A 25,859-nucleotide genomic window follows, 5' to 3' on the forward strand; every position below is an offset into this window, starting at 1 on the left:
ATATATATATATATATATGTATATGTATATATATATATATGTATATGTATATATATATATATATATATATATATATATATATATATATATATATATATATATATATCAACTAATGCAGCTTAAGGCCTCAAGTTCCACGCCGAGGAACCAAGATTTGAAACCATGAAAGCAGCAGCTTAAACAAAGTTTTTGGTTCGACTAAGATTTGACGGTCTCTCCTAATTTGTAGAGAGTAACCAAAGTAATCACTACTAATTTATAGTAATATAATATGACTTCAAGACCTGTAAAAATAGAGAGACGAAAGAAGTTGAGGCCACAAGGCAGCAGCCGTGCTGACATATGCTGAGCAGCTTAAGTTTTTGGAAAGCAGGAATAGGGGATGATTAGAAGCATGAGCCAAATATAAAACAATTAGAAGGGTGCTTTCAAGATGGAAAATGGGTATCATGATGTACACTTGGTTTAAGGCTAAACTAGTTTAATTAACAGCATAAAGACCTTTCTATTTGTGTCAATGTTTCCAGGATATGTGACAAAGTTAAAGTAAGTGCTTTTGGCTTAACTGAAGCCGGGAATGGCAGCTCAAACTACTTTCGGGGCATGGAGAGAAAAAGTGTTTTATGATATTCTTCTTTCGTAACGAGTTAATGATAATTTTACAAGATACAAACACTGTAAAACACGAAACACTATTAAGTCTATTATATTTCACATTTAGCTTTCATTTACGCTAATCATCGATTGCTTTAACATTCAATTAATTATTGTCCATACATTTGGCACAATTGTTTGTAGCAAGATCATAGGAAAGGCTTCAACTTATGGAAGTGGAACAAGAATCTAATAAGTATCAAGTACAAGTAGAACCTCAAAAAATATAGTTTAAAATCAAAGCTGTTTTTTTAGGTTTTAATCATGGTTGGAAACCTGAAAGCATTCAGAATCTAAGAAAGATCAACACCGCAAAACAATAAAAAAGGGCACTTTTCTGATAATTGTGTAGTCTAAAGTGAAGTTTATTGAACCAAACATTCATATAAAGTAGAAGTTTTGTACTAATTTTATGTCATTAGACTTGATTTTTACACCTTTAACCTTAAAAAATAACAGCCAACTTGAACTTTTTTTTAGTTTCCTTCAAAAGTCCTTCAACAGTAAAGCGCTTTTTTTTCTTTTTCCTTTTAAAAAAGCGACTTTGTTTATTTCACTAACAAAATCACTTTTGTTGCATAAGGACAAGCCCTCGTTGACAATCTAAAAGCACTTTCAAGGGGATTCGTTTGCATTTACTTGAAGGTGGAGGGAGACTCAGAGATCCTTATTGATATATTGTTAATGTGAGTATAATATTCATAAGCTTGTGGATGTCACTCTTCTCCCACAAATTCACCTAATGATGCGAACCTTCGTAATTTTAACTGTGTGAGAAGATTTTGTTTGTAACTTTTTCCCTTTCTTAAGATGTTTTATTTACTTTACATTCTGAGTAAAAGAAACTTGAAATCAAGACTTGTTCCTTCCTCGATCTTCTTTGTCATTTGTTTTAGAAGGACTTGATTATTTTGATCATCGATGTTGCTATTCTGCTTGAACTATATACATCTTTGCACATACCACTAATAAACTAACTCGTTTGGGTGCGGTTTTAAAATGACTGAAACCATTTTTGATGAAATTGTTTTTGAGTTACCAAAGCACTTGAAGTGCTTTTCCAGTATTCCCTCGCATTTTTACCAATGATTTATTCTAAAAACACTTCCATAAAAAGTGCGTTCAATCATTTTAAAACGAGCCTTAATGTATGCATTGTATTTTATACAAACGTTTTTACTAATAACAACTTTAAAGTTAAAGATCAATCAAGTAAGTTGCTGGATAACAGAACATGAATACGCAGACATTGTTTTGATCAAAGATTTTAGTTCTAATCATTCGAAGGAACAGCTCGAGAGGAGAAATTAAAACTGAAATCTTGATTTGCATTGGCAAGACGTATTCGATGTCAAATTAAACCTCTAAATCGAGCTAACTACAAGTTTTCGAGAAGAAATCCGGATGCATCTGCTGCCATAAATTGTTGAATAAATATACCAAAAACACGGCAGAAGAAAAGATCATGAAAAAGTTGAGTATCAAAGCACACAAAGTGAAAGTGATATTTTATATAAGGATGCTTATTATTTTGAATTTAAGGAAAAATGAAGAAAAAATTCCTTTTCCGCTGAAATGCATACCAGGAACTCATCACCTTTCCCTATTTTATTTATTCCATAGTAGCTAGGAGATTGGGACCTACGATTGATTCTCTTCTTCGACTAAAAGAAGAAGCAAAAGCCGTTCAATAATACGGGGCGACTTTACCTCTTGGAACATGAAAATGTCATCGGCAGATGTTTCAAACTGGAAACATCAAACATCTCCATAAACCTCTGATCCGCAACTCTCGCTTTCGCAGCTGCAAACCGCTGGTATTCGTCAAAAACAGACGTGAGGCACCATCTCTGCAATTTTCTCAAGCACCCCACCAGACAACCCGTTCGATGCTGAAAAAATACGACCAAAGTAAGCAACCATCTACAACGTATAATGCCATTGATTACTCAAAATCAGGGTGTGAACGTATAAGAATCCAGTAGTGTACATACCTTCCCTCGTTTACAATGAATTAAGACAGGGTGGTTCCTTACATCTGCATTGCAGACAAGTAAACTAATGTAAGCCACATTGCTGTAATTCTGGTTCGGTAAGAAATTAAGTGAAATATTGTCAATTCTGTGTCGTACCGAGGACAACTTTTAGTGCTTCACGGATTGTATCATCCGGGATGTTTACAAAAGGCTCCTGAATGCACAATTCAATTTTGAAGATCAGTTCGTATATTGTTGAATAATTCATGTTAATAAGGAACTTTATCAACAATCAAACAAAGAAGTAATTAAAGATTTAAATCCGTTTCATCATGTAACGAAAATTAAAACGAAGACTGCCACTCGGACCAAATGACATTGAGAGAAGAAATGTTTATATATTTCAACAAAGATTCTCAACTTAAGCACATAACTTGGTGTATAAAAATTACTGCACGCCAATCCAACCATTGTCCTAGAGTGAGATGGTACCAACTCCTAGAGCGAGAAGTACTTTCATACATCCCGATGATTTATTGCAACTACATTGGCAAAAACACAAACTCCCAAAGATGTATTAGAACACTGATACTAGAAACCATTTGAAAAAATTGTCCAGAGTGCATTTTAAACTTCACCTCAGAGAATGATACTCAAAGTAAGCATACTTGAATTTAAAACAATTGGGATGAGATAAAAATCAATCTAGTGTTCCGATATGGTTTCTGCAAAGCTTCTTGCAATTAGAACTGTAAGTATCTCCAATACAGAAGTTCATTAGAACAGTTCAGTGTCAACAGACGGTATCAACGAAAGGAAATGATTTTCACCCTCCCATGTTCTCCTCATTCACTCCCCTACTCGTTTCTATCCGTTGATTTCCCATTGATTATTCAATCCTATGGCTAAAAACAAGAGGGAGGACAAGGGGATAAAAGAGAGAGTACGGATATCATTTCTCTTGACGAAATACACATCATATGTTTCCTTCAATACCAAAAAGGGGCAAAACATTAATCAGTTTAGATAATTCATCCATTAAACAATGGAAAGAATAAACTCATGTGATTAGTGTACATCCCACAAACATAAGGTAGGATTCCATGAAAGAGTGTTTCAGTCTATGTGATAGAAACTCGTGGCCCTCTAGTTAGATATATGCCAAAACAATAACTGTCATCCCATCCAAAACCAAAACCAACAAACAATACCCCACACAAATAAAATAAAAAATCGTTATTAACAAAATTATGTAAAATATATATATATAAGTTTTTTTAGCCAAAATAGTCATTGAAATTTGTATAACTCCTCACTTGGTCCTTAAGATTCAAAATCGATATAACTGGTCCTGAGTTTGTCCATTGTCAACCATTTTGGTCATTTTGTGAAAAATCTCCGTTAAATAAAGAAAAAAATGACAAAATAGCCCTAATTTTTGTCAAATCAGTTTGGCCCATTGTTTATTACATTGAAGCTATTTTTGTCATTTTAGTCTTTATTTAACAGAATATGAGGAGTTATACCAATCTCAGAGACTATTTTGGCTAAAATTTCTTATATATAATTATTGAAGTTATCAGACAAAAGGAACAACAACAAGAAGGACATCCACAACAAATGGCCATTATGACTCAACTAACAAAGCATCTTGATGAGGATAATGGAGTATTAGTTAAACATAAGGAATATAAGTACGACTGTATGAGCCTCATTCTCTTTGTCACTTGGTGATCAAGGATTTATGGTCACCTATTGTTGGATTCGATATCAAGTGTTGAGATAAAACTTTAAGAATACGTTTATTTATTTTCCATCCTTTATATCAAATTTATGGGTGAGTGACCATACATTCGTCTGTCACCATATAAGTAATTATGTACTACTTGATTGATTTATTCAGCAAATATACACACACGTATATGTACCCCGAAAATCAGGCAACTCACGAGTCTCCGAACCCTACTTCATTGATGAACGGTCCAATCACTTTTCTTATCTCTTGCTATAGGCACCGAGTACAAATCTTTCTCCCGATAGTTTAGATTAAAGACGGTCCATTTACGATGATCAATTTAAGTACAAAATTAAACATATGCCTAACGAGATCCAGTCGAATTGAGCAATACACATACCTTGTAGCCTTCAATTCCAAACTGAAAAAGCTTAATCCCGTTGGACTTTAAAAACTCCGTATTCGGCTCTGGATACGGCTCCGGACACAAACATCTACATACATGTGTACATAATCACATTAGGATTACATAATTCAAATCCAAAAATTTAGAACAATTGCACATGAAAATTTGGTGTAACGGCGACAGACTCCGCTTTATTAGAGTATGTTCTGAGTTCAAATTTCATAGAAGACAATTATTAAATAAAAAATAAATATATAACACTTTAAATTAATCATACTTATCTTTTTTTTATTTTCCCGGAAATGAAATTAATCAAACACTTACACACGCATATATATGCACACACATGTACATGAGCAGTAAACGAATTTGCTTACATGATGGAGCGGAGGCCTAGAGTGTGGAGAAAGGAGAAGTTGGCGGGCTCCGGGAAGCCCGACCTGAAAATGCCGTTATCGACCAAGGAGAAGTTGAGCGGCGGAATGAAGAGGTCGTCGGCGCAGTCGTCGGCGCCGGAGGTCTGCTTATCCGGAGAGAGCTGGACGCCTCCACTTCCGGCGACAACTTCGATTGTCCTGCACATCTCGCTCTCGCTGTCGGTCTCTTGATCCTCCGAATGATGAAGATTATTGAGCTCCAGTTTCATGTCAGCTTATCAAAAGAGTAGACGACTGACGAGGAGAGAGAGAGAGGCGTCGTTTTTATAAAGGGCGAAAGTCGGGGCTTTTGGGGATCGTTTCGGATATTCCTTATAGCCTCTTGCCTTCTTCTTCTTTTTTTTTTTTTTTTTTTTTTTTTTTGGACAGACAGACAGTTGAAAAATGGATCAGAAAAGGACGGAAGAGAGAAAGTCAGGTGGCGTAGACGAGCAAGAAACAGGTGTACTTTTTCTCGTTAATTTTAAAGTAAAATGTAAAATAAATAGTATTAAAATTGATTTTTAATGTAAAAATGTGATTTTTCGTTAAAATAAACAATACCAGAAATTTTTCATTAAAATTCTTAATTTTTAAATAGTAGTAATGCTGATCACCTTATTTATTATTAATTTTATATTTAAATTTTTACGTTTATGTCTATCTATGATCAAAATATCAAAATAAAACATAGATTTAGCCATTTAAATTTATCTAACAATGATAAATAGATAGAGAGCACTGAGTACAAATATTCTGATTTATTATTTTTTTGTACACTTGCAAGATTTCGAGAGTTATCTTTACAAACGTAAAGTTCATTTTTTAACTTGGTATTTCTATCATTCTTGTTTTTATTTTATTTTTTGTTCGTGCACTGTACGCTGAGTTAATTTCTTGACCGATCTTAAATTCGGAGTGTGACATCGTATTTGGGCGCCACTCATGGAAAGGGCGCGTAACAACCTTAATTTCCTCTTTTTCCAAATAAATGCAATTATTTTCTTCCTTTTGTTATGAACATCTTAATTATTGAGTAGATAGTCAATTATTGATGTGATCACATGATTTACCTATGGCACATCAAAGAAGAATCGGCCGCTGAAATTTATTTTACTGAGTTTGTAATTTGGTATAAAATTTGTATTTCTTTTTTATTCTAAGTGTGAACAGATATAATAAAACAAACTACGAGAAAATAATTCAGCCTCTTATTTATAAAAGTTTGCTTACTTGATATGTGATATCTCAACAATACAATCAACAAATGTGATTTGAATAATCTTATATGTCGAGTACTCAACTTTGCTTATTGATTTACGTGCACGAAAGAAATTGTTTTTGTTGATGTAGATTGGTTATTTTCTTAATTTAGGACAATATATATGAAATGCAACGAAACACAATTCCTCATAACGTCTTTAACTATATGATTAGTTTTACTGATCACCCCAAATTGGGCATTTCCTTGCATAATTATACCATAAACCTCCAATCATAATGATTCTAATGACTTGTTTAATATTCCAAATGATGATCCAATTGAAGCATCAACCTCCGCCTCACAAACCCAGAAGAATCAAAAGGGTTTTGCCACTTTGAATATTTTAATATCTTATTGAAAAAAATAAAAAAAGAGGGCATGAAAATGGTACATTCTGAGGAATATGCTTACTGCCATGAGTGAGAGACAAGAAGGTGGCATCTTTGTATCATGGTGCCCTTGTAAAATCCCACCACCAGAAAAAAAAAAAAAAAAAAAAAATATATATATATATATATATATATATATATATAATAATAAAAAAAATTGAACCAGAAGGGCTCGCTCGCGTTCTCTGATTACTCATTGCTGACTTGGTTGCCTTGCTAGGTCTTCGACGTGACTTTATTAGAGCAAGTCCACCCCTAAAAATGCGTTGTTACTCAACCCATTTAATCCATTCAAATGAATAGTGATTGATCTCAATGAATAATAATTGGTCAAATGAATCTCCACTCCTAAAAAATGCAATGGCACAAAGTCTAAAAAATGACCTGGCACAAATGCATCTCCATCTCTAAAAAATACGCTGGCACCCAGCCCATTAAAATAATATTATTTTTTTTTGCAAAATAATAAAAAAATTAGTTTTAATTTCTGATAGAATTTTTAACCAATCTTGTCACGCCACGTGTCATTATCCGAAAGTACTATTTTGTGGATAGATTTTCGATAAGATTTTCAACAATCCCGACGCGCCACATGTCACTATCTGTTTAAAATAATTTAGCCAATATTTCGATAAGTTTCCACGTAGCAATTTTTTTCACGTAACAATATATGAAAACTTTGGTTGAAAGTGTTGAAAATATTGAAATGTGGTGTAAGGTGAAAGATGATGGTTAGGTATTTATAGAAAATAATAATCTTTTTTTTTCTGTATTTTTAAACCATTTTTATTAAGTTTATTAAGTTAATTAATATGAAAGGTAGTATTGTCAATATGAAAGTTTCATTAAAAGTTACCATTCACCTGCCTCTTATGAGATAAACACTTTTTAGAGAAATATAGTTAGAGTTGCTTCTATTTTAGGCCCATGATTTTGAAAAAAAACACTTTTTTTTTTCTTTTACCAAACACAATTTTTACTCCAACTTTTTTAAGAAGCTGCTTTTAAAAAAATTTATACAACTCCAAATTAGGGCTGGGTTCGGTTGGCAAACCGTGCCAAATTCCTTGTGCCACCTAACACCCACATGTACATAATTACCGAAAATCAGTTACCGCTAGCCAATCATCTTCTTGCGGTTGCCAACAATTGGTTCAGCCAAAATTATTGGTTGGTTCGGTTGGTAAATGGCACAACTGGTGGTTTCCACTTTTTCCTCGCTATCTTCTAGTTCCAAGGGCTCAATTTGATTTCCAAATTGGGGTGCTTGTTTGGTTGCATTGTGTGGTTCATTTTGGGTTAATCCATGTTGTGCACTAGCGGTTGATTGGCTAGACTCTATCATCCTAAACATAAGCAATGCATATACATTCAAAATCATATATATGTACGTGTATATATAGTATCAGTAACCATCATGCTATCAATTTTGTTAACAATATTTTCTATATTTATTATGGCATGAATCATATACATCTACATATATTTTTTAAACCCTAAAACTAAGGAGTCATTTATTTTCTAAACCCTAAAACTGAGGAGTCAAGCATGTAAAAAATACCTAAAATATGTAAATAGACAAATAATATATATATATATATATATATATATATTGGTAGGTATGGCATACCGCCGGCATACAAAATCAATTACCAAAGCCATGTCATTAATTGTCGGTTCGGTAAAATGCCAACCGATTATAAAAAAAAATGCCAAAACTATATCATAACATTATGAGCCGACTGGTATGGTTCGGTCGGTAAATCGGTTTATGGCAAAATTTCCCACCCCTACTCCAAATTAGCTCTTAATCTATTCAAATTATAATACTTGTTAAGTCGTGATGATAGTTATTATACATTGACATGTTACGTGGTAATACAGTATTGTGAGTATATGGATTCTATAAGATGACGTTTAGAATCTTGATTAATCATATTTTCTTATAGGTTGGGTGTTGATTTAAGTAATTAAACTCTTAGATACTCAACTAGTTTTGGTAAAATGGGTTAATTGATGACGTTTAGAACTTCACATGGTTTGAGGCTTTTGGAGCTTTTTAACTGAATTATTCAAGGGGATTTCTATGTATATGGTCATTGCTGACATTGGACTGAGTTTTTGTGAATTTAAAAGTTAATCCTGTAAAAAAATAAAAATAAAATTTGCTTAACTTTTCAAGCTCCCTTTCAACTTTGGATCAAATAATAGAGGCATGAATATATGAAAGAGTCATGGATCAAGTAGTCTAGCTACTGACGATATCTCATTCGACTAGACCAAATAACTACATGTAAGCATGTACAAACTGAAAGTCTTGATGAATTCTTTAAGTTTTAAGATTGAGCGCTTGTTTGGAACTCATTATGTAAGAAATATTTATATGTTCATAAGTGTTTTGATAAAAGCGTTTCATTATATCACATTGAAATTTTTATTAAAAATTCGCATGGAAGTGTTTCTTAGTATATGGCATGTAATTCTCCAAAAAAAATACTTATACTACCAATAATCACTTCTTACTAAAATGTCAAATGCAGTCATAAAGTGTTTTTAACCTTCTAAAAAGCAATCAGAAACACAAACATACTCTAAGGATACACAATAGCACACAAAGGCATGAGTCTACTATCCTCGATCACTCTTTTATTACCAGAATATTATTACTACACTTTAGAGGCCATAGCGTTTTAGCTCTTTTTTAAACCTTAACTATTGCGTCTAATTGTGCGAGTATTTGATCCACAACTTTACCTAAATAACATTCTATCATACCCGGACCACGTGTCTGTGCTGATAGACACAAAAACACCCTCCCATAGCCACCACCCACCTCCATTGCATATAATGACTCCACCTCTCTCACACCACACCCCCATCGCCCGCCACCTACAGGTACAGCACCCAAGACCTTCTCCCTAATAAGTTAGCCCCTCCAAAAAAGTATGACCAGGACATGACATGGAAATCATCGAAGATGACATATCCCACCAGACCAATAGGGTACATATATATAATTGATTATGGTTATCACACCCTTAATTAGTAGTATGCATGAGTTATCACTGATCATTGGAAGAGTTTTTGTGGATATATTTCCAACCTCTTTCAGCTCCACAAACTTATGTATAATAAATATACAATGATTTTAATCCACCCTATCGTTTTCGAAGAAAGATGCGTTGCGTGCTCAGCCAGCATGATCCAGGATGAATTGTCAAAACTATTGAAAGAAGCAAATGCCCATTGGGACCATCGATGTTATGTTTCCACTTTCCACTAGGGATAAGGTACAACAAAGCGATAGATGTTGTCATTCTTTCTAAGTAAACATCATATTACTTTAAGTTTTTCTCCAAAGTTAGTAAACTCCTGGATAAGTCATGCATCCTTGATAAGTTTGATAAGTCACTCTTATACTTTCCTGTAGTACTGTGTTTATATTGCAAAGTGCTTATAACTCAGCTAGCTAAAAATATTTATCCATGTACTTGAAGTCTTGATCAGTTCGATTCCTCCCCCCCTTGATATCACTATTGCTTGTATAAAAAATTGCGTTTATATTTACGACGCCATTCTAAAATTTAAAGTTTGTAATAGAAAGATAACTATATGCATAAACATGTAACCACAAATCTATAAGACAATCATGCACTCGAGATTTTATGTTCAACTCTTGACTCGTGCCATTATCACTTTGTATAAAACTATAAGCATGAAATCCAAATTTAATTGTTGGTTAGCGTTAATGGTCCTTTTAATCTTGGACCCTCCCATACGTGCAACTTAAATTTGGCTGGTTTATATTGGACGGTACCATTACCAAACATACTAACTTTTAGGTCGGTTTTGGCACTAGCATAATTAATAACTTGTTTAATGTGATTAGTGCATTTAAGCTTTTGCTCTGGCCAATCTGTTGGTATAATTATGTCCACAAATAATAGTTGCCCTTCAAATAATTATGTCCACAAATAACGGCTACAATAATATTGATCGTCCAAAACATCTTTGTTACTTTTAGTTTATTTTAGAGAATAAATTTTTAGACTATTGTAGACTACATTATTATGTAACGGTTGATGGTTGAACTTATTCTTTAAATCATTAAAAAAAATCCAACAATCAACTACCACATCATGTATTATATAAAAGATGGTATAAAAATTTGGTTTTCCAAACATTTTCCGTTCTCAAATATTGCTAGCTAGCTAGACCTCTCCCCATAATTAAGAAAATGTTACATTTCCTTCCGTCGCTATCGTTTACACAGTCAATAAAATAGATTGAATTAGCTCCAAACATGAAAGCTTTGTTTGACATTTAAGATTCAATTATTTTCAAGAGGTAGCTAGGTAGCATACACGAAGTATAATTCATTGGTTCATAAAACAAATTAACCATTATGCTGTCACCCAATTCACTGACTGTTGATAATATATATGTGGAGTAATTATGATGAGAGGGGATCTTGGGTGGGGAAGCCAAATTAGGAACATGTTAGGGGTTTGGACCAAACTGTTGGACAGGTTAATTAGCATAACAAATTAGGAGGTGGTGGGATGTGGAGTGTTGTTTGTGTCAAGGGTCAGACGAATGAGGTGGTTTGGCTTTTGGACCTAAGACTTTCTCCTTTATAAGGGCATGCAAAGTCTCTTACATTTTTGGTATGCAACAACACTCAACATCCTCGCACGCCCCTTACGAATGGCATGCACTTATGGCTATTATGATTGTATTTACGTCCTCATAAGAAGGAATCAAATTATCAATCAATCAAAGTGCAAACGAATAACGCGCATTGAGTGCTAGGGTTTAGGGTTTAATTTGCATCGTATGCACCAAAGAAGATTATGTATGGGAACTACCTTCCTGCTTCAAAGTTCGAACCGCAAGACACGAATCTCGTGCTTGTTAAACGAATCACAATCTGTTTGAACTTTGAACAATACATGTAAATGGAGACCTAAAATATGACAAGAAACAAATAATGCGTGTTTGTCTAAACTCGAACATGTCCATATTTTCTCAGCATGCTAGTCCTCTCGATCAAGCCAACCCTAATTTTTTAATACATACATTACAAGTTCATATAATACAGTTACTAACAAACAACGTTTGAAACTTTGAAAACCCAGAAAATTACGTAAAGGCATGCATGGTTGCGTATGGCATCTCTGCCCACCCATGCTTTTTCAAATGGAGAATTTGTGTTACTTGTACGGACGCCAAGCTGGATAGGTTGACCATGGGAAAAATGGGGATGTGGCTACATTATTTTGTCAAGCAAGCAATAATTGGAGGGTTTGGGTGGTTTTGTGAGAAATGTGACAGGTGACTTTTGAGTCTTGACTATTTGTGTATTACTTCGCCGATCAAGTATTGACTTGTTTACGGATAAGAAGCACAACCAACAACATTTGGTTGGATGGAGAATATTTTTAATTACTCTCTTTGATTTTTTTATGTTGTAAAACTGTCAATTTAGATTTGGAATCCATGTGGAAAGAATCTTGTGTGAAAGTCAAGTTCTCATGGCAATTCAAGTGGCTATTAGAAACTCATTAGTTACGTATTGTATCAACTATCAAGTGCAAACGAAACATCATAGGAACAAATTCTTGATTATTTCAATTCAATTTTCAATAAGATGAAAATCAATAGAAATTCTCTTGCGTACATTTTTATTCATGAATGAACGATTGAGATTTAACTAATTAAATTTTTTTATTAAATCTCAACCGTTCACATGTAAACAAAATGTGCGACTGAGTAAAGCTCATGAAATTATTGCCTGATTATTGTGGAAAGAGATCCTCTTCGGATCTCTTCCATCAAGGCTATCGGATCAAGTGATCCGGGCCTTTGAAATTTTATTCAACAGCCCATCTGTTTTGATCCTTTAAAAACTATAATAATTTTTTGCCGTTAGATAAAATTTTAAAGGTCCGGATCACTTGATCTAGTGACCTTGGTGGAAGAGATTTAGAGATGATGTCTTTCCGATTATTGTTTCTATCAGGCCCACCTTGGAAGACAGCCTGCACAGATCTTTGGTCTTGTATTGTTGACACTGGCAGGAGCCCATTGCAAACTTGATGGTTTGTCAAATTCCTCACAAACCACGAATAGTTTTTTACATGGAATTATTCATAAACCATGCATCTAGGACCAACTCTAAAAGTTCACCCAATAAGTAGCATGAGGACAGACTCCTCATATTTCCAACCTAAGCATAATGCCATAATGCTAACGTTTTAGGTTTGATTTAAAGATAGTTGGGGTTCCATCATAAAATCAAATGGTAATTTGGGAAGTAGCCTAACCTCTTAGAAGTCCTTACAAGTTCAACCTACTCTGATACCGTGAAGAAAATTGAGTTTTCACTATAAAACCATTTGGTAATATGAGGAGTAGTTCAACTTACTTATAAGCCATCCCTTCTCCCATCAATGTGAGATTCATTCTCGACATAATCATGTCGTTCTTAAATATCGTTATGAAATTTCTTGATACTACTATTTAGATATAATTTAAAGATTGTCTAGGACTGCTTTTGTTGCAAATATTTTCGCTAAAGAAAATATAGTTTCCATCGGACCCTAGCATTACTCTTCCGCTTATAAGTATTTGAGTTTAAGCATCGAGCTTATGAAAGATATTTTCTTGCAGGAATCCATCATGGACTTATGACTGTTAACTTCTCCCGTAGTTGCCGTTGTTTCTAGGACTCCTAACTAACAACTCACATGCATACACTGTTGTAAAAATCTCTGCCTAGGGTTGCCTAGTGTTAGGCTACTAGCCGCCCCCCCCCTCTTGATTAGCCTCTAGGTGTTTAAAAATTAAGAAAGTGCACTTAGACCTGCTACCTGCCTAGGCCGCCCAAAACCCTCCTAGGCACCCTTTTAAATCACAACTCTCACTTCAATAGAAAATCGATAACTTTCATTTTGCATTTTATTTTTTCAATAAAATGTAAAAGACTTGTTGAATACTTGGATGGATACTCATTATATGTTTGTTCCCCATGTTTTAAATATTTTCTAATACTTTATAATCTACTTGTAATTTTGTTTTGCAGTTTATGTATCTCAATACAATTATGTGTTTTCTTAAGTAAATAAATAGACACATATTTATACAATATATAATAATTTACTTAAATCATCCTAGTCCGCCTAGGCTTCGCTTAGCCACCTAGGCACTAAACCCCAGCTTGCCACCTGACTAGTGCCTAGTGTTTTCTAGATCCCTGCTTGCATACAATTCTAGCTCCACAGATATATAGTATATGGGATTGAATTTGACACAAGAGTACGCTTTTGATTATCTGAGAATACTAAAAGTCCAATCAATGACTGTCTTTGTTCTTTATGATCGCTTAATTTGTTTTTAGTCTAGGTTTTTGTTTTTTTTATTTTTTTTGAACAAACGATATTATCTACACTAGGGGATTTGGGAGTAAGCTAAACCTCACAGTGGGCTATCAATAATGTTGTTTAAATTTGTCTTTGGCTAGAATCGAACCTAAGATGTCATGCCCTGATCCCGACATACGTCTAGGATCAACACGTGATGTCACCAAGTACCCGTATATCTAACATACCCCGCCTTTGGGATATGGGCAAAGCACAACTCAAGATTCGGATTGTGTGGTAATTTTTTGTATACTTTATGGCTACATCTAATCTCCTCGTTAGACTGCCTACGTACCCTAAATAGGGATCAAGCCATTCATAGTTCACCATTTGTTAAACTCTGAACTTTTTGTAAAATACTTTCTTGCAGAAAACATAGAGTACCACATTACACATAAACCATAAGCCAAACAAGAGTTGTCATCATGCCATTCACACACACATGTGCATTCCAACACCATTCCACAATCACATGAATCAATAACACATACAATACACCAAAATGTACGGCTAAAGTGACACAAGTCGGCCAAAGCCTACATCTTTGAAGAATGTGATTTCGAACCATTCAACGAAATCCAACAACATCGGGTTTTGGACCACTCAATGGAACCAAAATACCAAGCGGGATTTCAGACCACTCAATGGAATCCAAACCAGGACACGATTCCTAACCACTCAACGGAATCATAAAGTACAATGGATATTGGACCACTCAACGAAATCCAAGGCAAGATACGATTCCGGTCCACTCAAAGGAATTACGGAGCACAAGGGATTATGGACCACTCAACGGAATGCAGATGGAGCAGGGAACCAGACCACTCAACGGAACCCCAGCAGAACCCAGTTCTGAACCACTCAACGGAACTGAGCGGAAGTCCAAGAAACATAACAACGGCTCGAAGAAACAAAACATGAATCAAGTGCTCAATTTACAAAGGCTTAACGAAATGAAACAAAGCACAAGCACTAAATTTAGAACGGGTCCACGAAGTGAGAAATGAAACAATATCTAAGCAAATAAATCCCCATGACAATGGGTTAACAGTCCACTACTGGCCCTCGTATTTCACAAATATTTCCAATCCACAAATTGAATCACATTTCATAACAATAGATAGATGGCCAAATATAAAAATACATTTTAAAAGAAATCACATTTAAGAAAACCAAGTCATATCCACAAAGAATACTAAATACGAAAACAAGGTAATAACCATATCACATATATTAAAGTCACTCACTAACCAATGTAGGCCCACTAGACTTCACTTAGTCTCTAGTAGTACTAATTTTAGTATTTATAACGATTCGAGACATGTTGACCAAAAGTCAACTCTCAGTCAATGATGAGGTTCACAACCCTACGTAATTCGATCCGAAATATCCATCCATGGATTCCCAATCCGTAATTTCCCAAGAGTCTCATTTATCTTCTAGAACAATATCCTAAAATTTTGGAACGATCCAACGGTCAGATCTTCGCCAATTGCTAGAATTAGGTGGCAGTCAACAATTAGTTTTACAAACTTAAAAATTCAATTCATCAAGATCTATACGTTGGATTCCCGATCTGTCAATTTCTACTGTCCTCAAATTTTACATATAATAACATATTAAAGTTTGGTAACGATCTAACAGTCGGATTGTCGATTGTTATAATGATCAAGTGGCGGCCTCTAATGAAAATATGTTCAAACGACGGGATTTCATCAATTGGATGTCACATATGAAATCGGGGTATCGAATTTAGCTTAGAAAGATAAAGTTGGCCCATTGGTCACACGTCGCCGCATGCAGTGGTTTTCGACAAACGGAAACCCAATTTTCCGACGAACTCCAAAATTTACCAAATTTTACAGGATTGTAAAGCATAACAATGGGAAGAACTATGTGGGCCAAAATCCAATTCGACCGGAAACACCTAAAATCATCCTCGATCCGTCGGAAACCCTAGAAATTGGTGTTCCTTGATTCGTCGAATTCGCAGCTCCGCTACCCCCAAACTTGTTTGGTTTATGTTCTTGGAGTCAAGAGACGCCTGAGGGTGGTGGTGGTCGCGGAAAACCTTTCAGAAATGCCAGATTTTTCGCCTGCACCCACGAAGCCATTGGCTTTGATTTTCACGAAAAGACACAAAATCAACTTGGGTTTTGGATGGAAATGGAAGAATAGTTTATGCTGAATTGCTTCCGGGTGATGGGTGGCTACGAATCGACGGAAAAACCGCCTGAAAAGGCGTCAGAAAACATGGTAAGAGTTGGGTCGCGCAGGAAACAGGTTTAGGTATTTGGTATTTCTTTTTTCTCTCCCTTCCCTCCTTTCTTTGTTTCCTCATTGGGCAGCCCTCTCTCACATTTCCCTCATTTCTCTTCTCTTCTTCCTATCATAGCCACACACATGGCACCACAAATCATTGCTCCAACAAATCTGGATCCTTCCAGATAATGGTTATATCTCATTCTAAGCTTCGTTTGGCGAATGGTTTTCGCCTACGCGCTCGTGAGGTCAAGCTCTGTCCAAATATGTAAATAAAAGTGACAAAACATATAGGAATTAACTACGTCCTCAAAAAGTTTGTTTAGTTCATTAAGGGTGTTTTCCTCCTTTTACTTATTGAAAAAAAAAATTATATGCCGTAATTATAAACATGTCGAAACTAAGAATACGAAATATGTAATTTTAAAGGCTTATTATATTAACACGCCACAAATTGTTGAATAAACCCCACATACTTAATACACCCCACATTTGCTTTTTCACTTAAAAATTATCTTAATACACCCCACATATTTTCCCATAATACCCCCACACCCCCACATTCTCAATATGCATCTTATATTTTGTACATACAGTCCACATCCAAGTAAATGAGAAAATCCATAAAATAATTTAATCTACTAAAGTTAAGATCTTATTCTAATTTGGATTTTTTGAGATCATTCTAAAGCATGGCTTTTTTATTGAGGATTTGGCAGGCGGCTGTTGGCAGAAGAGACCCTGGATCCCCACCCAAAAAGGAACAAAAAAACACATACATTAGGTCATAATTTACTTCTCCAACTCAACATAGTCCAACAAAGCAAGTCCAATGCTATATCTCCAATTTTGTACCCTAAAAGATGAATACGAATATAGAAGTTTAAATAACGTAGCAAACGCAAGATTAAATAATTATCGATGTCATCGAAATCACTAAAACAATGAAAAATATGAAGTCTTACCTCATGTGAAGCTTCCGAAACATTGATTTCGTGTTTCATTCGTCAAAACAATTTTTCTCAATCAACATGTTTGTAGTTTCATTGGTTAGGGTTTTGTTCAACAATGGAGGATGAGAGGGTTTTGATAGTTGAGCAGATAAATAATACGCTAAAAGTGATTTGGGGTGTATTTAGAATTTTTTTTTTTAAAACCTAATAAGGTTTAAATTGTCATTGCATAATGGGGTAAATAAGTTATTTAATATTAAATTTTAGTATGGGGTACATTCAACATTTTTTGGGGTGTTAATATAAAAAGCCATTTTAAATAGTGAAATCCGGGGACTGGATTTCATATAAGACCTCTCACTCACAAATGAAGAAGAATACTACCAGCCCATAGTACTAAGTGACCCATTATGATTACATAATTGATCATGCTAAGCTCCGTTGAGCACGATATAATATTGAGCTAATTACATTTCATAAACTTCAATTTTGGAGTAATTTTTAAAATGGATAAGGTACGTAGTTTTAATTTTCTCATATGGCTCCATAAGATTTTGAAATCGTATCCAGTTTATGACTGTGTGGTCCTTTATTAAATTGATGACGTACGTGGCGAGTGCGAGCCTCGTTAATGAGAACCAATTGCTACAAATCAAGTCCAAATTGTGTAGGTGAGGCTTCTACGCAACCTAAAACTGTGACATGACTACAATTAACACAAGACAATCAAATAAATAAAATGTATTAAACGATACAATTTTTAAAACCTCAAAAGTGCATTATAAAAAATATTGAAACCTAATCTATTTTGAAAACCAACTCAAACCTAAGAGCAATTCCACCATTGCTTATTGCCTTGGGGATAGGCAACCCATTCCACTCTCCCCCCTCCCCAAAACACTCCAGCCCGCTCGGGCAATTGGACCCAAGGCGAGCCCGATAAAGAAGTCAGGTAATAATCGCGTCCAGTGCCTTGCCTATGTGGCATAAGGCTGACGTCGTCATGATGTCAGTCACAATTTAAATTATTAAAAAATTATAGAAATTATAACAAACTAATTAAAAATATAAAAATTTATAATTTTTTTCTATAAATACCTAACCATATTCTTCCACTTTACACTACATTTCAATATTTTCAAATACTTTTATCTATTCTTTTATTATTATAATATTTTAATATGAATTGTCGAGCTATTCAGTTTAAGGGTAGAGATGTACTTGAGCAGTTATTGTTCATTACAAATGGTTACTGTTTATTTAAGGAAATTGAGTTGCCCATTACCCAGAAGACTTCCTACAGTGTTCTAAAAGATGTATAAATGTAGGTAACCCTAAATATATTTATACCAAAATGTCGTTAATATATAGGAGATAGATATATAGGCCCCCCACAACAATTCATGTGACAACAAAGCATGTGACATAGTATGACGTAAAGGTTTCATGATGATGATCTTCGAGTAATCTTCACGGGTTTGAATCAGATATACACACATACAAGTTGGGTTGGTTAGAGCACTCGAGTATATGAAATAAATAGTTGCAGAAGATCAATCTCTGTAATTATATATTGTACCTCCAGGAATGGCCAGAGATTTGTCAGTAGGCCAATACATATTCACTTGGCCAATGCCCATTTACTGTTAAATTACGTACCTAAACCTGCAGCTAAATTAAATATAAAGAAATTTGACCGTTTCAGCTAAAAAAATCCAAAACCCTAGTTTGAAAGAAGTGTTTTTGGTTTGAAAATGTGTAATAATGTCTGAGCTTGACTTAACAGCAATATCGCAGGAGGGGCCAGTTCTGATGAGAGTGCCGAAGCAGCAAAGGGTATAATAATTACGTGAGACATGAGAATTAGGGTTTTGGGGGTTTTGGTTTTGTGTGATTTTGGAAAGGTTGCAGAGAGGGACAAAAGGCACAGTAAATAAAGTATCGGTTGCTGAAGAGACCCCCATTTGTAGCTAAAAACTCCTTGGGCTTTGTTCATGTTCTTTCTCCATCTGTACCTGTATCAGCAGCAGTGAGAGAGAGAGAGAGAGAGAGAGAGAGAGAGAGAGAGAGAGTTGTAGGTTTGAATTAAACGGCAAAGATTTGCTTGAAATGGTGAGTAAGAGGAGAGAGAGAGAGAGAGAGAGAGAGAGAGAGAGAGAGAGAGAGAGAGAGATGTAGGTTTGAATTAAACGGCAGAGATTTGCTTGAAATGGTGAGAAGATGTAGGTTTGACTCAAAGCCCACTTTTCTTTGTTTTATGCAGTCAAACTCAAAGCTTCCTCTGCATGCATGTAAATTTGTAATGCAAGGCTAGCTGTGATACAAGTTGCCAACCCCGTAATATAAAATAAAAACTAATGAAAATAGTTTAAAAATTTTGAGTTTTAACGATAAGAACAAAATAAAGAGTAAAATGAATAGTACTATGATTAATTTTTTAGTGTAAAAATATGGTTTTTCGTTAAAGTAAACAGTACCGAAATTTTTTCGTTAAAGTTCCCTAAAATAAATGCACCAAATTTTTTTAGAAAGATGATTTTCTCACACGCTTTTTTTTTTTTAAATTTTTTTATAAATCAAATATAAACAACAGCTAAAATTAAAATAAAAGTATGTGAAAAACTAAAAAAGATGCGTGTTTATTATTTTTTTGTTACATGTTCTGATGCAAGACAAGTCAAGAATCTCGAAGAGACGGGAGATAGGTAACCTAGAAATCACTCAACTAGAGGCAAATGACAAGTCAAGGGTCTCGAAGAGACAGAGGATAGGTAACTTGAGAATCACTTAACCAAGGGCAACAAAGCTTGCTCGACACTACTATCGTGAATTCACTCACACGACCAATTTATAAATTCACTAATTGATGACTAATTTTTAGTACATAAGAAGCACTTAGGGTTCCAAAAGCACTTTTTTAGTAGATAACTTACTACTAAGGATTATAGTTACTAGGCATTTAATTAAAACATGACTTTGAAAGATGAAAAGCCACCAAAAACATGTTTAATACAGGAACATATTAACTCTCGTGCACTGCATCATGTTCTTTTACAATTTATCTTCCAAGATCAATTATACTTATATCTCAGTTTTGCAAGAATAATTTTTTTTATTCTGAAAACAACAATTCAGGTGTAGTGATTAACGTTTTTAATTACTTGAGTTGTAACAAAGTCCATTCCAATATAGAGGAAAAGTTTAAGAAGTAAAGAGGTAAAACTAGTAGTTTGACCAAAACAAATTTAGGATGTGGCAGTAGAATTAGTCCTTGAAATCAGTGCAAAATTCTGTTTAGAAACAAAAATACAAGAACAAAAGCACAAAAGAGTCCTTATTCTGGAAATTGATTTGATTTTTGAATCCCAAGAAACAAACTCTCATTATATATGCAAATTGTCTATCCTTGGTTCTTAGCTTGAAAACGACATCACCTTATTCTTCTATTAAAGACCCCAATTATACCCATCAGTTTTTATTCCAGTCTGTGGCCACTCCCTCGATGTAAATATCATCACATCCGTATCCCCATTCTTCATACCATCAGGGCACTGTTCAGCAGTAGTTCTAGTCAACCCTGATACCTCCGTGACTCCGACCCCTTCTACTTCATCCTCTCTATCTATCTCTCTCTCTCTCTCTCTCTCTCTCTCTCTCTAACCATGGCTCAATTGGTGGATGGAACCTTGGTACTACGTTTCATGGTTCTCATGGCTGATCCAGCTGGTGAAGTAGTTGGCAGCATAGCTGAAGAAAAGAGAGTCATGTGGTGGTAGACGTCAGGGCGGTATCTCTCCTGAGCTTATTCTTTTTATGTAATTTTTTTGTTTCTTTAACACTCCACGAAGAATTTTCAAGTTTTCTTGACCTTGCAAGCCCGACAAAGTGGAAGTGCAAGTCAAGATAGCTCAATATGCAAACATCCCATCTCCGCTTCGTGGACCTTCTTCTCCCCCTTCTATCCCTCCTGAGTCCAACTGCGCGGTCTTGCTTGAGTTGCAAAGATGTTAATGTAATTTCTTTCGTTTTTGTTTCAAATGTATGAAATGCTTTGTCTTGTGAGATAATAAAAGCTTGAACGGTCTTCCATTTCATGTGTAATATTTGTGTGAAACAGTTTAATTTACAGTTTGTTTAATTTAGAAAGTGAGTCTAGCTTTTCTTTGGCCAAATTAGTCAAGTTGTTAGAGGTATGATCTCGATGCTATCGTGCAAAACCTAGTGTAAACTTCAAAATCCTTTTTTTCTCTTGATCTTGTCTAACTTTAACTCCTTAACTAGCGAAATGCTGAGAAAGCAAGTAATAGAAATAGAAAAGTCTATCTTCTTTTATTTTTGACAAACGACCCTATGTTTTGGCTTTGTAGTTCATAACTCATATTCAGCCTCCCTCAAAATTTCACTGTGACAGTGTTAGCTTTAAAAACAGGTTCAAGAACGTGAAATAAACTTCCCCATATTTTTAGAAAAAAATTGTGGTTAACTATGAACTATGCCAATTGACACACACTAATATTTCTCTCCGTTTATAAATGGTGTGTTTCAGGTTTGACTCACTTGAATCCAATAGTATTTTTCTCTACTAATTAATATTTTGTTTCCACTTATTATTATTGACCCATTGTATGGCTTAATCCCTACTAAAGTAGAACATTGTTGTTTCAAAGAAAAAAAAAAGGTTACCAAGTTATCTAACTTGGTAACTCATAAAAGTGAAAAATAGGTAGAGAGCTGTATGGGAATCAAATACCATATAATCAAATCTAATTATTAGGTAGCGAATGACAATGGATTGTAATGTTAAGCTCATGTAATTTTTTATTTATTTTTTCATATGTGATGGTAAATGCAAGGGAACTCAAACATGTTCTTTTATAATGTCGATTGTTCACATTTTTTTTTTCTAATCTAACAACATAAATTAAAAAAATAATATATAGTTATCTCCATTTCAAGCTATAGTTACAGTCGATGATCAAGAGGTCATGAATGAGTTACACAAACTACTCTAGACAATTAGACTACTGAATGACGTAAATTGTTCACGTTTCTTTCATTTCAACAAAATACATACAAATTAAGTATACATGACGTTTTCAAGTTTTAATCAATGGTTTTGTCCGTTACGTGCATCGGTCGAATAAAAAATAAACATGAAGAGAAATAAAATATAGTCGTGTTACTGCCTCTTGACACCACAAAATTCGAGTGTCAGGTCTAGATTTACGTGTCACACAAATTCTCTAAGCATCTCAAATGAGATGTGTCCAACTGTCACCACTTTTCACTACTTTGCTCTTTGTCAAAATTACACAATGAAGTCACTTCTTCACATTTCACCGAATTTGACAAAAGAAAATGCAAAATTCATAAACAACAAATATATACTACAGAAATTTCACATCTAGCTATCCCGTTGTGATATGTTATTCATCGCCCTCTAAATCTCACACCGAAAATCTAAGTTATAAATGCCGACAATCCAAGTACCTCTTGATTCGCTAATCTAATCAGTTTATGCTCTTACACATTTTATAGGGCCTTGGAAGAAACAAAGCCTTACTGAGTTTAGGAGGGCCAAGCAATGCATTCCCCTACTAAGATCAGTGATCCGTGCCTTACCAATGTACTTCTTAAGATCAATTCTAAGGCAAGAAACTACAGGTTGAATATCTGATATATATTCTTTAATAAATTACAGACCCTATTGTTTTCTTTTGTTTGTTATTTTTATAGCTTGGAGGAATAAATTCTTTGTTGGCAATGGAGCACTCCTCGCGTGTTCCTTCTACAGTGATTTGGGAATGGATGCCTCTCACGGGTCTCCTGGTTGATCAGATATTCCTTCTGTTGCTGCGGTAATTACAACTTCCAGTTTCTTTTAAAATATCTATCAATCTGTGAATGGTCATTTTGTTTATCCTTCAATTTTTTTTTTTTTTGGAGTTTTGGGTTGTTCGCTCTCAAAGTCGGTCACTTATTTCAAGTTACAGACCAGCTGTTAGGCTGTTAGAACGGTACAATCTCCTAAGCTGGAGATGATTGATGCTATATACAACTATACGAGCCACTGGAAAATGGAAATGATGCTGGTATTATCAGGTATTTAAGCAGGGAATTTAGTATCATAGCAGTACACATCACATATCAAGAAGTATAACTTTAAATGAGACCTGATTCTACACTATATTTTGTGAAGGGTGTGATGTAATTAAGAAGAATTACGGACTTGTGAACTTCATTTATTTGAAGTTCATCACTCACTGCCTAATTCCTGCATAATCCCCGTTCGGCCAAGAGCATTAATGGACTGGAGTGCCGTTTTTTGTTTCTTAATATTGAGACGGTCAGATTTTATTATTACAGGCTTACCAGCACCATGGGGAGGTTAATGTTAGGTTAATGTTCCAAATGTACTGTGATTATTGAACAGAAGAATCATCACACGAAGCTATTTCAACAGTGTTCCCCAGATAATGTTCCACCTGGTCTGCTACTTTCTGATTTGGTTTAGGTCCACTTTAATCATTTATGTAATTGTTCTGATGCTCTCTCTCTCTCTCTCCAGGGACAGTTGTGGACACAGAGATTGCGCATCCACGGAATTACGACTTCTACATGTGTGCTTAAGGAGGAATATAGTAAGCTTCCCCCTCTGAAAGGAAAAGAAGATAGTATCTAAAATTACACTTCTGCTATCAAATTTCGTTTACCTTTTTAAAAGGAAATCTTTTCGAAAAGAATTCTGTTTACTACTGATTGTGATGGGATGGGATGGAACTCTAAATACTGGATTGACAATGCAAAAACAGGTTTTTGTATAGTAACATAAATGTTCATCAAGCATAGAAGGGTTTTGCAGTATTTATCTTTTTTCAATTTGATCAGAATAATTTGTTTTCCGACTCAAGTTTCTAACTTACAATCATATTCATTATCTTTTGTTTGCATCATATAACAGGGAACTTCGAGGCCAGCACACTATCATGTCTTGGTTGACGAGATTGGATTTTCTCCCGACTGACTTGCAAAACCTCATTCACTCCCTTTCTTATGTGTAAGCTTTTCATTTTCAACCGCTTTCATATGACTTTGTCCAAACAATCTCTTAATTGATATTATCTGTATGTATTAATGTATATTTGCTTATTTGAGGTAGCAGAGGAGTACAACTGTAATCTCCATTGGCAAATTAAGCACACTTAACGACATTTTGCACTGGCGCCCATTTGCTATGCCCACCTTGCTGCAGCACAAGTGGGGCAGTTCATGAAGTTTGAGGATCTGTCGGAAACTTCATCAGGGAAGGGCAGTGCTATTAACCAATGACACATGGCAAGGAGGTGTAAGTCAAGTTAGTTACACAGGTAGTTAGGAATTGAGTTTGTTAAAGAGGATAAGATTGTAATTGAGTAAGGAAGTTAGAGGGTAATATTGTAATTGTAGATTGTGTTGGTTAGTACATATAGCCATTTGATCTTTTCACATTTGGTAAGAAAGCTTTGTAAAAACACTTCATTACGAAGAAATCATAAATACTTTGTTCTTTCATTTTCTTTCTTTCTGCTTGTTCATAGTGTTCTTTAGTTCTGTTAATATGGTATCATCGCCGGTCCTGGCTTCTTGCCATTTCCGATCCTGAAGAAATCTTCCGCTGTCATTCAATCAGGGTTTTGGAAGTTTGACGGTCCCAAGAGTGGGTTGTAGCTTCTCTTTCGTTTGGAATCGCACAGTGTTTAGTTTTTGGGTAGATTTGCAAGATCGCAGAGTGGGTTGCAGATTGCAGTTGTGCAAGTTGAAGAGTTTGGGACATTTGCGGTGTGTATCAGGTGAAATCGTTTTTTTGTTCGTATTGTAGTATTGTTTGGGTTTTCTGGAGTTGTGGATGTTATGTATTGTGTGAGATTTGGAATTTGTTTTTCATTCCTAATGTGTTGATTTCAGAAAGTATCATTCTTTCTGTATATCTTGGAGTATCATTCTCTAAGAATTGAAATTTTGTGGTTGAAGAAATTGTTAGTTTTTCTGTGAATCTTAGAGTATTATTCTCTAATAGTTGAGACTTTGAGATTGAAGAAAGTGTTAGTCTTTCTATTTTCTGTGCATCTTGGAGTATCATTCTCCTGAGAAGTCAAAAATTTGTGATTAAAGAGAGTGTTAGTCTTTCTGTGAAATTTGGAGTATCATTCTCCTGAGAAGTCAAGATTTTAATGTTTTCTTATTAAAGTGGTGTACAAGAATGGCATCTTCATCGTTTAAAGTAGAGAATTTACTGGGCATGTTATGTTTACTATAAAGTTGCGGGATGATAATTTTGTCAAATGGGCGTTCCAATTTCAGTCAGTTCTTAAAGGATATAAGCTTTTTGGCTATTTTGATGGTA

At 34.8% G+C, this 25,859-nt stretch overlaps 1 protein-coding gene and 1 long non-coding RNA gene across 3 annotated transcripts; one reads left to right on the top strand and one right to left on the bottom strand.

Annotated features, from left to right (window-relative positions):
* Positions 1-2,128: 2,128 nt before the first annotated feature.
* Positions 2,129-5,488, bottom strand: LOC126609582 (probable tyrosine-protein phosphatase DSP4). Its single transcript, XM_050277429.1, has 5 exons — positions 5,149-5,488; positions 4,766-4,859; positions 2,787-2,844; positions 2,649-2,692; positions 2,129-2,546 (listed from the first exon to the last, which is right to left on the bottom strand). The coding sequence occupies exons 1-5, from the start codon at positions 5,415-5,417 to the stop codon at positions 2,361-2,363; spliced, it is 651 nt and encodes a 216-aa protein (XP_050133386.1). The 5' UTR covers positions 5,418-5,488; the 3' UTR covers positions 2,129-2,360.
* A 17,348-nt stretch (positions 5,489-22,836) lies between these two features.
* On the top strand, positions 22,837-25,027 carry LOC126612422 (uncharacterized). Of its 2 annotated transcripts, XR_007619064.1 has the most exons (6): positions 22,837-23,334; positions 23,470-23,578; positions 23,676-23,964; positions 24,045-24,117; positions 24,438-24,533; positions 24,639-25,027. It is a non-coding gene; the product is annotated as an uncharacterized LOC126612422 (long non-coding RNA). The 2 variants fall into 2 exon arrangements; XR_007619063.1 differs by having other exon boundaries at positions 23,470-23,964.
* The last annotated feature ends 832 nt before the right edge of the window (positions 25,028-25,859 follow it).

Source organism: Malus sylvestris, chromosome 17 (genome assembly GCF_916048215.2).
Source record: "Malus sylvestris chromosome 17, drMalSylv7.2, whole genome shotgun sequence".
In the NCBI taxonomy this organism is placed as follows: domain Eukaryota; kingdom Viridiplantae; phylum Streptophyta; class Magnoliopsida; order Rosales; family Rosaceae; genus Malus; species Malus sylvestris.

Excerpts from the sequence above, each read along its gene's own strand:
- LOC126609582 (XM_050277429.1), bottom strand. The coding sequence starts at position 5,417 with ATGAAACTGGAGCTCAATAATCTTCATCATTCGGAGGATCAAGAGACC. Across the intron at positions 4,860-5,148 it reads CTAGGCCTCCGCTCCATCAT|ATGTTTGTGTCCGGAGCCGT; the intron begins GTAAGCAAATTC and ends ACATGTATGTAG. Across the intron at positions 2,693-2,786 it reads AGCACTAAAAGTTGTCCTCG|ATGTAAGGAACCACCCTGTC; the intron begins GTACGACACAGA and ends TCTGCAATGCAG.